The sequence below is a fragment of the Colossoma macropomum genome, unplaced genomic scaffold, assembly GCF_904425465.1.
Source record: "Colossoma macropomum unplaced genomic scaffold, Colossoma_macropomum, whole genome shotgun sequence".
Classification (NCBI taxonomy): domain Eukaryota; kingdom Metazoa; phylum Chordata; class Actinopteri; order Characiformes; family Serrasalmidae; genus Colossoma; species Colossoma macropomum.
In genome coordinates, this window is record NW_023494804.1 from 21,720,582 (window position 1) to 21,733,353 (window position 12,772).

The window sequence follows — 12,772 nt, forward strand, 5'->3', positions numbered from 1 at the left end:
AACTCAGAATGTTGAATACTCACCATGAATGTTAGAGTTTAAAAACTGAAACTGTAAATTGAACAATCCCACTCTTTAATACTTAAAGTGAACAGCTCAAGTCCCAACATTTCAAAGCCATTGGCCATTTCTTCCACTGTTACCAGGGAGAAGTGTAATATGCCAAATATCTGAAGGATTACATAAAAATCTAGATGCCCTTTGGAAAGGCAGATAATTGGCAATTGGAGAGATGAAAGCAGATAAAATAGCAGAAATGCATTAACTTGGCTAAAAAAAGCTTTTGGAGAGTCTTCAGTATCCCCTAGAGATAAACCTCATTGTCCACAGATAATGAAACTTGTTAATCAAAAACAAACACGCACGTCCTGTAAATCCCCAGACTTCATTTCAGCAGCTAATTTGGTACCACTTCCTGCTGTCATATATTTTTTATGATTAGCATAACCAGTCCTCTGAAGTTTTGTGTTGTATCAACAATATTTTAAAATTTCAGTGTTTTAAAGCACCTGATGGGAGCTCTATGCTACTGAAGAAGACCAAGACAGAGTGGGCCGAGTCTGGAGTCAGAGGGTTGTATTAAAGGGGAATTCCACCTATTTTTCAACATTTCTGCGTAGTAAAATCTTTAATTTGTATTTGAATTATTCACAGTTGTTTAATATGAAATGCTCTGTTCTAGAGTCACAATTGTTCACAGTGGTGGTGATACGAACCAGATGCCTAAAGAGTTTAATGCCTTTCAGATCTCCCTCATAGTCAGAAAGTTAGTACATGAAATGGTTACAAATACACTGCCTAATGCCTGAGACATTGTTTTACTGTAATTTTTAGAAGGTTCATAGTTTAGTAGTAGAAGTTTTGTGTGTGTGTGTGTGTGTGTGTGTGTGTGTGTGTGTGTGTGTGTACTACTAAAAGGCTGATGCAGGGAGTAGTGAGGCAAAATAGTGAATAAAGTAAACTTTTTTTTTTTTTCAGATTTACCACTGTTGTACCATTATCAACAAAACATGTAAAACTGATGATGTAGGCTCACTGGTCATTTGGATAGTGAATAAAATTGCTTTATTTGCATTGTAGACATCTCAACCTCTGGTTCCTTTCTCCACCACTGTAAATAAATCAAAGTCAGCAAGTGTTCAATTTTTAATGCACCGTTTCACATCAAACCACTCTAACATCTCAGCTGTGGTATAGTACAGAAACTCTGAAAAATTGGTGGAATTCCGCTTTTGAGACTTTCTTGAGAAATCACACACATTCTGCCCACGTGTTACGGTCAAAACCACAAGCTTGAACACACAGTTTTGTACCGTGTGCCTGGAAAATCCAAATGTGCACATGTTTTGAGGGAGGCGTTTGAGGGAGGGTCATGCAAAACATGGGTGAAGATGTGTGACTAATTCTGTTTACTGACGTTTTAGCAGCTAGTTCCATTGGTTTTCCCTCGCCTTTTAAAACCACAGCTCAAACCATGCAGTGATGCGGCTGTAATATGCGCAAACAATCAGTGTTATTGTTTCACACAATCTAGTTTCTTAGCTGAAGTAAAGTAACACGCCTGTAGAATGATTTTGTGGGAAAGAACTAAATTTAACACTATTTTCTTGTCATCACTGAACCTTCATGTTCTGTTTCGTGTCCAGTAAGTGGGCGGAGTGATGCACAGTTTGCGTGATAAGCTACAGTCTTAGTAAATCCAACGTTAAATTCAGGCACATTGCTTACGACTCCGTTGACTTGTACAACAATACTGTCTGCTCCCTGATCTCCTTTTCTAAGCATGTATGTCTTTCTGCCATAACTGTGATTAGGGTCAAAAACTTCAGACCATGGTTTAGATCAGTGGTGTTATTTTATTTTTACTTAACATTTTCCTTTTACCACAACTGGCCATTGCTTGTTCAAAATATGGCAAAGAATAGGCACTGAATACCTGAACGATTAAAAATAATTAAGTAAAAATGAATTGTTTTATATAAAACAATAGACTCTTAAACCTCTTTTAATGTCCCCAGTGCACAGTAGATTTTTTAAAACTGCCCATTCACTTGAACTAGACGCCTGGCACCTTTTTCCTTTTGTTTTTGTTGTGCTGTCCCAAAGATTGCTGTTGGGTAGGGGGTGGGAGCACACATCACATTACAGTTCATGCTGGGAACTGTAGTGCAGCTCATGGTGAAATGGGGTAATATTAACAGAAAATTAAAATAATTTTGCGGGCCGAATAGGAATGTGCCACAGGTCTGACCTGGCCTGTGGGCCTTGTGTTTGACACACTGCTCTTCTGCAGTTTGGACATTAAAACATAACCACTCCTTCACCTGCTGAACTTTGCTTATAAAGTGAGCTGGTCGATGTTTGTGGTCTTTAGCTTTGCAGTCAGTGAGAATGCATCCACAGCAGACTGTCGCAGCTAAAAGTGAACACAGTCAATCGGTCAACAAAATTCATTAGTTGTTGAAGGTTTTGACATATAGATATAAAGCGATAAACACCAAAAAGGGTTCTGTTGTTACAAAGTCAAGCTTGTTAAAAAGAAGAACCTCCTTTTGGTGCTATATAGAACGCTTTCCAAAAAGGTTCTGTATAGATCCATCTACAGCACATTCCTCATCAATCTGAAGAATGCATTACAATGCAAATAACCCTTTAATCATGCAGAAAGTTCTTTGTGTGTTCATGGTTCTATATAGAGCCCTTTTCTTTGCTAAAGAACCCTTGAAGAAGTGTGTAGGTGCTATGTTGTATGTTGTTGGCCAAGAAGCAGTTCTTTAGGCTTCTGTGAGGGCCTGGCTCAAATAGAACAGCAAGTACCTGATCAGCCTTTAAATTCTGTAACCCTAAACTTGTGTGAATCTGTATTTAAGACAAAAAAAGCTATTAAAATCTGCATATGCGTAAAAATGGTAAGTTAAGTGCGTTAGCAATTCCCATCAGAAGTACCTCAGTCCTGCTCTGGGACCGATCACAGACAGAAGGCCTCCAGGCGTTCGATCGGCTCTTAGAAGCTGTAATCTTCCGCATGTGTAATTCTGCATATATATAAATTATTTTTATTGATGTCCATAACTGGTGCTTTCAGATGGATCAATGAATGTAGTTAATGTGCTGGATGAAGGACAAACACTCGCTGGGAGAAAGACGTCCGTTCAAAGCAGGCCCATGTCAGGGAGAGCCATATTAATGAGTTATGAGACAGGAAGTGAAGTGCTTATCCTTCTGTTCTGTTCTTTTTCTCTCAGGCGGGAAGAAGGTCGGCATCAATCCAAAAATAAACAACCTCATGCCAGGCTACGAGGGTGCAAAGTACGATCTGGTGTGGATCTGTGACAGTGGCATTCGAGGTAGGATTCCCACAGGTTTCACATGTAAACACGCTGTGGAAACGAAACTCATTCAATGACACGACCAACCTTCTTGAGAATCATAAAGTGCTTTCTTTTAAACAGTGTTACAACAAATGCTAGGGATTTAATAGCATACTTTGATCTATATATAACTGTTAATGTGGAAGCTATATACCCGTGTAGTTTTGTTAGATTGTCTTTTCCATTTAAAGGGAAATCCCACTGATTTGTCAAAAATTCAGCTTAATTCAGTGGCTGAGATGTAAACAATGTCATTCAGAGTGGTTTGGCATTTTATTTGCTGTCCAAAATCACATCATCAGAGTTTTTATAGTTTTATATATAATGTTAATAATGGTAAAATAGTTGTAGTAAATCTGCAAAATATGTGTTCTGTGAGCACTATTTTGTGTGTGTGTGTGTGTGTGTGTGTAAGCCTCTACTATGAATGTATTTAAATTATATGTTTTAATCTATAACATTATCTCAAAACTATTGTGCAACGATGTCTCAGACATAAGGCAGCATATATGTAACCAATTTAAGTCACAAACATTCTATGAGGAAGCTTTTAGAGGCATTAATCTCTTCAGGTGTCTGGTTCCTATCACCACCACTGTGAACTTAAGTTCTCTGGAATAGAGCATTTCACATCAAACCACTCCAAATCATGCATGCATTTAAATAAATCAGTGGAATTCCCCTTTACTAATGTGGTTATGGACCTATAGTTAATTCTATAACTTCTAAAAGTACATGCAGACATTGTAGTGTCATGCTTTCATTAATTATAACTCTTTCTGTAGTAGCTTTATACCTTTATTAATGCCTATGCCAATGGCATAACAAAGGTCTATGAGTATGAGCAGCAATAGTAAGGTTTGAAAGACTCTGCCTGTAGCTGCTCTGCTGACTGTGTGCTGATCTCCCACAGTGAGGCCAGACACACTAACTGATATGGCTAATCAGATGACTGAGAAGGTGGGACTGGTTCACGGCCTGCCGTACGTGGCAGACAGACAAGGCTTCGCCGCTACACTGGAGCAGGTGAGGGAGCCCTTGTCAACTCTGACCTTTGGAATTCTTCAACAGAACACTGTCTAATGGCGTGCTAATGGCCTGCAGGGATTTATTTGAATGCTCCTGACAAGACTGTTTATTACCAAGCTAATATTAGACTCATACCAGCTGTCTAATAATACTGTACAATACTGGCATAACCATTATGAACATTTTGTGGCTGTAGCCCATTTTAAGGGGGTAAAAATGTAGATAACTGATAAGATGTAGTTTATATTTTAGGTAAATCTAAGGTGGTGAGTAGGCGTCTGATTAGCCACGGCCAAAATAATGCCCGACTAGCTGGAATAGCGGGAAAAGGATCTGGTTTATGGAAACGAAGTGCAGTCTAATGTGTGTGTGTGTGTGTGTGTGTGTGTGTGTGTGTGTGTGTGTGTGTGTATATATATATATATATATATATATATATATATATATATATATATATATATATATATATATATATCCGCTGTATAGCAGCTATGGTGGAAATACTCAGAACTTTTTTGTGCTTTGTAATATTGATCTCATAACCATGTCAGACTAAAATATGTAGGGAACAGTAGACATGGGAGCTTTATTACATCATAGTTATCACATCTCAAAACTTGGAAATGGTCAGAATCACCGCCTCAACCTTTCTAAGGTTAGACTGGAATAAATAGTTAAATGAGTAAAATAATATAACCATGATGCTATTTTGTGTACAAATTCACCACATCAGCCAGTATTGGTGTCAAATAGTTCAACTGAGGGTGTCTCTGATTGGGCTCCCTACTGGCACTGAGGAATGGCATGGAACTGTCTATGTTTTTGGATTTTTTATTTTATTTTTTTTTACTTGCAATATATCAGTGCTTTAGTATTTAGTGTGTCCACATTTTGCCTCTATTAGATCTCCCATTCTTTTTGGCAGACTTGCTTTCAGTTTTTCAAAGAAATTTCCAGGAATAGCCCAATTTTCCAAGCTTTTAAAGATAAGTCTTTGAAGTTGGTTGCATTTTCTGCTTCCCACTATCCAAGTAATCCCCAATACTTTGATGTTGAGGTCTGGACTGTGGGGTGGTCAGTCCATTTTTCTGAAAACACCAGCAGCCTTCTTGTTTCTTCTTTTTGTCTGTTTCCTTTCCTCAGTCAGGACTTCTTACCTGTTACACATCCTTTCAGACTCATTGTTGAGTTGTCTTTCGCAATTGAAGGATTGGCAGTTGGGCTCAACAGTACACTATGACGGTCATGATTCACGTCAATTACTCGATTTAAAAAATTTTGATTAACGTTTGCCCTCTTGGCTTTTTCTGATATAGTATTTTGAGATTTTTGAAGGTTTACTGTTTACTTTTGACTTTTACTGTTTACTGTCCAGTTAATTTTTATTGTTTGTCCTTTGTTTCAAACTCTGATTACTCCATTAATCATTGACCTAATCAGTACATTACTTGACTTGCTAGACTATGTTGGACTGTTTTGAAAGCAGTGCACTTCAGTTATAATCACAGTGGAATGATTATAACTAATGGCTTTAGATCCGTCAGATTTGGGCCAGTTTCTTTTGGCCCAGCTAGAGTCTTGCCTTAGACTGTTAAAAAAACAAAAAGCACACTTCTGTTGGAGATTTATGGTCTCTAAATTACAGTGAAGAACACAGAGCTGGCCTGCAGTTGGCATCACCTCAGGAATAAACATCATGCCAGGCTAAGTTGGAGTAAATGCTGAGGCTGATTTAGTCCAGAACTGTGCTTATCCACGTCAGAGAAACCAGCCTGGAGTGTGTGAGAGATATTTGTTATTTCAATAGGAGAGTCTCCATTATGAAGCTGGACTTTCTGGTTCACCCGACTGTGAGAAACTGAACATGCCGAATTGTAAATAAGGGCATGCTAGTTTAGTTCAGTAGTCGTCACTCCCGGTTTTATTTAATGTTCTTGTTTCCTTTGTTTATTATACAGTCAGATCACTTTATCCAGGTTTAGGTGTGTCCAGGTGTGTCAGAGAGTGGAAAATGTGGACATGTTCAGTGGTGTGGCTGTGCTGGACAGGGAGGGATGAACAGTGAGTGTAATCTGTCAGAAGACTGTGAAACTTTATAGAGGCCGTATGAGTTTTGAGTAGAAACATTCCAACCCCAAAGTGGAGGAGGAGCCTTATGGTATCTTTTTCCCTCATGGGGTTTTATAGCCCCTCAACCAAATCAATGCAATATTCATTTTATTGAGGGCTGCCTCTGCTGGATTATTCATCAACAGTATGCTTCTAGGACTGAATTTTTTGAAGTATGATGATGAAATAAAATATTCACTCAAATAACTGCCACTTTGAAGTGGAACCCATGTTTTTTTTTGTTTGTTTGTTGTTTATAGTACTGTGGGAATGTCAGAAACCACCTTTATTTAAGTTCTTTCATTAAGTTATTAATTTTTCAGCATCAGGAAAAAGCACAGAATATTTAACAGAAAATTATAGCAAGCAGAGATTATGTAAGATTTTTAGTATTTAGTTTCCATGCTTCGCCTTGACTCACTTTCAGTTTATTTCTCCTGAAAAATGTGACCTTTAATACTTGAGGGATGGTCTCTGACTTACGTGAAGAACTTTGTTAATTTAAAGTTAAAGGTTATAGGGGGAAAGTACCCTTAAAGATAATGGTATGTCATACAGTGTCAGAAACTACGTAAACTTATTCAACAACTAAACCTGATGTAAGAGTCTTGAGCATAATCCTCCAGGCAGTGTCCACTGTGTAATCCTCAAGGTGTGTCTAACTGTGTAATCCTGCAGGTGTATTTTGGAACATCACACCCTCGTTCATACATATCTGCCAACGTGACGGGGATTAAGTGCGTGACAGGGATGTCTTGTTTGATGAGGAAGGACGTCCTGGACCAGGCTGGAGGCCTCATTGCTTTCGCCCAGTACATCGCTGAAGATTACTTCATGGCCAAAGCCATTGCAGACAGGTTGGCTCAGACTTTTTACTGAAATGAAGCTGTAGCAGTGAGTCTTCAGAGTGGGGCTCTTAGTGTAGATTTATTCATCACCACATGCAGCAGGAACGGCAATAAAGAGTGATTAAGATACCAATTATGTGAAAACTGTCTTTTTATTACTCGTTTCCCCTCTCCATTTATAAAATACCATAAAAACCAAACCATGTGAACATGGATGCTTTCTGAAGGCCTCACATTCTTACATGTGTTTTACGGAATCAATAAGAATATTATTATTATTGCAAATTACAGCTAATTCAGAATTCATTGCCTCTGCCTCTGGGGTTTTTTGGGAGGAAATTTGCTTTCATGGAGATTGCCTCCTCAGGAGAGTGTTGTTTGCTTTTATTGACTCTGTCAGCTGAACTGTCACGTCTTCCTCCGGGTGGCCAATAACCCCTTCCTTTTTGTCTTGCAGAGGATGGAAATTCTCCATGGCAACGCAGGTAGCCATGCAGAACTCAGGCTCATACTCCATCGCCCAGTTCCAGTCACGCATGATCAGGTATTGTGCAGTCAGCCATTCTTGTCTCGTCTGTGGAGCCGAGCTACTCTCTGGTCTTTCCGCTTTGTGGTGCGGCTGCTCTGCAGTTTACTCTGACTGTGTATGCTTGTGCAGCGCGATTTTGACTGTGTTGCAACCGCAGTCTGTGTTCTTTAATGTAACAAGGTGCGAAATTGTAGATGTTAACGTAGATTTTGAAGGCCACATGGTGGCCATGTTAATAGTGAACTACACTCAGTGTAAATTGTTAATCAAAATTGTTAAACCTAAATAAAAAGGCATGTCACTGTTAAAAGCTGTATACCTCAAAATGGACATGTTATATGAGAAGGGAAAAACTGACTTTTTGCCTAATCCAGTGGCAATAATTATTTTAATAATTATGCCCATGTCCTACATTTTTCTTTTACATTTTCCCCAAAGGCCCCCTTATAACATTTGCAAGATTACAATTAAACTGTATTTGCTGTATTAATAAGCTTCATTTGTTACAGTGCGTGTAGGTCGATTCTATATAAATATTTGTTCTGATTGGCTGTCCTGTATTGTGCCTTAAACAAAAAAGGAATCCTGGCTGAAACACTCTTTATAACTTCAGTGTGAATGGGCAGGGCTAAACATCTCTAGACTAAATAGGTAGATCTATGTAAATGCATTATTTTTGTGACATCACAAAAACTGAATTCAAAATAGGCTGTTTTTTTGCGGCTTAGTTTCCATTTATAAATTGGGGAGTGAATGGTACATTTTTAAAACTTTTATATTTACATACTACATCAAGATTTTTTTTAGAAAGCAAGGAAAAGTCACGTCCTCATAATGTATGCCCTTTAATGTACTTTCATAATGAGATGTTCAAAATTTTCTTTAACCCTATTGAAGTTCTCACAAATTCTGTCATACTTCATTATAATTGAAGGAGAATCAATCTTCTATAAATTCTAATCACTTTTTCAACTTAATGTTAATTTTACATTTTCAGTAGATGTCCTCCAGTTATAATAGCAAGTTTTTTTGTTTGTTTTTTTTTTTGGTTTTAATTTTTTTTTTTTATGTGCATAGAGGAATGAAACATGATTCCAGCATGGGCAAGCACACTATGCAAGATGCCTAATGCTGTGTTCACCTACCTTTGCAACATAATTTACCCCTTCAAATAGCAAGGATCTGTGGACAAGTCCAAACTTTTATCACATACTTCTATAACTTGTATAATAGTGATGAAAATAATGTCTGTGAAACGCTGTAATTGAAACTGTGAATGAAGTGTACAGAACACATGTACCAAAATCTGAATGTCACGCATTGCATGTGCACCTTGCTAATCTTCGGTGTCTGTTGCCACTCAGATGGGCCAAGCTTCGCATCAACATGCTGCCAGCCACCATCATCGAGCCCATCTCCGAGTGCTTCGTGGCAAGCCTCATCATCGGTTGGGCTGCTCACCACGTGTTCCGCTGGGACATCATGGTGTTCTTCATGTGCCACTGCCTGGCTTGGTTCATCTCTGACTACATCCAGCTCCGAGGAGTACAAGTAATAACACCTTGCTTTTGTTTACATACACTACTGTGCTAAACTCAGGCCATTCAAATTAAGTTATTCAAATTAAGTTATTCATTTTTCAGGAGATATTTCTGATTAGATATATAATAATCCACGTACATAAGGAAGGAGAAAATCAAGAGAAAAATCTAGAGTTTCCAAAACTGGAGTTCAAAAAATGATTAAAAGACAATGGGACACCTAAGAACCGTTTCTGAGAAATTTAAAATGTAAATTTTATTTATTTAAAAATTATTTAAATAAAATAAAATGAAGCATGGTCTGAATTTTGCACAGTACTGTACATTCACCCAAACAAGTGTTGTTTACAGACATAAACACTGCTTCACAGACATTTTGGACTGGAAGTGAACAAATGGCAAACAAAGCCATGTTTCATACGTACACACAGCATATTGCACATTAGCTTGAAGGAGAATAGTCATTTAGGTAACTGCTATTCAGTCTCAGTCCTGGTTCTCAAAGGGTTTGGCAATTAGCTCATGAGTTGAATAATTTGAGTTTAAACAAACTCAAACTGCAGTTCAGGGGTTTCCTCAGGGCAGAGACTGAATACCTCTGATTCAGGTAAATGGGTAAAAAGGAACCTGCTAGCTGACATATTCCCTGCAGGCTTCATCTGCTCTTCCTGCATTTCTCTAGTACAAATTTCTAATTGGCTGACCTTCATAATGTTTGCCTTTGTTTTCTCTCCCTCTCCCCACTCAGGGTGGCCCTCCATCCTTTTCCAAGCTGGACTACGCAGTTGCCTGGTTCATCAGGGAATCCATGACCATCCAGATTTTCCTGTCTGCTCTTTGGGACCCCACCATCAGCTGGAGAACAGGTCGCTACAGACTACGCTGCGGCGGCACGGCTGAGGAAATATTGGACGTATAGAAAAAAAAAAAGAAAAAGAGAAAAAAAAGCACCTGGAGCTTAGAGAAAGACTTAGGACAAAACAAGAGAAGCCGGAACACACAGAAAAAAAACTGCATCAACTTTGTTTTTTTGTTTTGATTTGTGTGAGTTTTAAGAGAGAAATTAGATTTTTTTATTTAATTGTTTTTAAAAACCTGTGGCGTGTTGGAGAGCGTGTATTGAGTATTTATGTTCTCGGTGCTTTCGTTGGCCTCGTTGTGGTCTTCTGGACCAGTCAGGGGGCTTGAGTTCCAAAATGAGCCAATAGTGACAGATGAGTGGAGGAACAGAAGGGGTAATGACACAGGACAATGCCCAGGTATGTGGATGGATGCAGGGCTAAGTTGCTCGAGCCATGTCTTAGTGCTTCAGTGGATTTCCGGAAGCCTATATGATGATCCATAGGAATTTTTACCCTCTTTTTTAATATGCTGGTAACATGTTTTGTGGTTATGAACAGCACTGCATATGTGATGCATTTTACCAAGCCTTTTGAAGATTAGGACTTTTTTAAAGATAATCACAGTTTGCCACAAAAATAATCTTAAGAAACTGCCTGTGGATAGCTTTCAGGGAGGCATTTTAGTTCAGTATGTGGTTGGATCACTTGCTTAATGCAGTGTTGCTCTCAACTGAAGTCTCTGTTGCCATCTTTTTAAAAAACATGGGGCTTACTGAACCTTAAAGACAGGTCAATACTGCATTTACTGGTTAGAGCAGTTCCTTTGGTTTTGTAGGCCCTCCAGATATAGTGTTTTCTTTGCTCTAATACAGCCATTTCAGCAGAACAGGCTTGTTAATCGGCTGATTAGTTGAATTAGAACTCGTCGAATTAGTTCTAATTATGTTGCAGTAGAGAAAACACTAAAAATGTGCAGGGCTGGAGAACTTGAGTAACAGAGGTACGAAATGAAATTTCACATCAACATCTGTTGTTAGACAGGTGATGGTAACACTTTCCTGTGTTCGTAAGGCCACGTGACCTCTACATAAGTGCTTCATGACAATAGACCTACATAAACATTTATTGATACTTATTTTAGTAGGTCATTGACATAACGTTTAATCTTTTTCTAAAATTAGGTTGTCATGGTTTTTATAGGGTGAAATTTCAGATTTTATAGCTCAGTCATAATGTCACAGTCACATAGTGATGATAATATAGCAGCTTGTCAAGTCAGGCTGGTTGAATAAAAGTGAGCATTTTCTGTGGCCCTTAGATTCAAGTTTCAAGCTATGGCACAACGTCAGCATTACGTCAGCTACAAATTTGATGTAACACACTATTTCACCCAAGAAAATGTTATGACACAGTTATGTCAGAAAGGTTCAATGCCACCTAGACAACACCTATTGGAATAAGCCTTTATAAATGGTTATGTAGGTTTATGTCACTTGTCATGCCAAGCTTAAATTGGTGTCATATAGTCTAATGAAGACAGCGTTACAGAAATAACTTGTGTGCTTGATTAACATTTGTACCCAATGTAGGAATTAAATCCCCAGTTGCTGAAACACTTCCACGGCTAGTCCAAAACTGACTCTCGAGTTGGACATAACGGACCTCTGAATGGTTGCCTCTTGCATTGCTGTATTTGTTATTAGGCCTGCACAATATATATTATTATATCTTACTATAGTTTCTTGGATCACATCAGCTTATTGATTCATCCAAATGTGAAAAGAGATGTCTGTGATTGGTCACAACACACATTAAAACATGTAGTGATTGTTCATTTGCATACTGCAGCCTTCTGCAATATCAGTATTGTGAAGGCTGGTATTGAGATCACTTTATATATTTATATATACAAATTATATATTGTGCAGCTCTACTAATTATTCTAAAGCCTTGCAGTGAGCACTAACTTAAGCTGCTACAGGATATATACACCCTTTGTTGCATTTCAGAATTTAGCCCATCATGGGGGTGGGCAATATGGCAACATCACAATACTTCAATACATGTTCACGATGTACAAAGATTATCACCATTTCGTTTTTCTGAGGGTTGATAAGCTGGAACAGACAAAAAGATCCAGTAAAATATAAAATACCAGTTAAAAATTCTATCAAAAACTATGAATTTAATTACTTTTATTTAATTTTATTTAATTGTTCACATACACTGTGATGGACTGGCAACCTGTCCAGGGTATTTCCTGCCTTCCTTCCAGTGAGCGCTGGGATAGGTTCCAGCACCCCCTGTGACCCGGGAGGTTAAGAGACTCAGAAAATGTGTGTGTGTGTGTGTGTGTGTGTGTGTGTGTGTGTGTGTGTGTCCACATACTGCGCTGCGCTAAATCCAATTAAGTAGGACTAATTATACTCTCTTTGAAATGGAGCATACAGTTGCTCGGTGTACTGATGATATCCTTCATATGCACAGAAAAGCATATTGTGAT

At 38.3% G+C, this 12,772-nt stretch overlaps 1 protein-coding gene across 1 annotated transcript in view; it reads left to right on the plus strand.

The window, feature by feature from the left end:
* ugcg (UDP-glucose ceramide glucosyltransferase) overlaps nt 1–10,385 on the plus strand; it is a 37,503-nt gene extending 27,118 nt beyond the window's left edge. The window contains exons 4-9 of the mRNA XM_036595326.1: nt 3,246–3,347; nt 4,285–4,397; nt 7,188–7,366; nt 7,815–7,901; nt 9,251–9,437; nt 10,176–10,385. Of these exons, the coding sequence (XP_036451219.1) occupies nt 3,246–3,347; nt 4,285–4,397; nt 7,188–7,366; nt 7,815–7,901; nt 9,251–9,437; nt 10,176–10,346 (839 nt within the window). The 3' untranslated portion in view covers nt 10,347–10,385. The remainder of the gene's footprint in view (nt 1–3,245; nt 3,348–4,284; nt 4,398–7,187; nt 7,367–7,814; nt 7,902–9,250; nt 9,438–10,175) is intronic.
* Nucleotides 10,386–12,772: the final 2,387 nt, after the last annotated feature.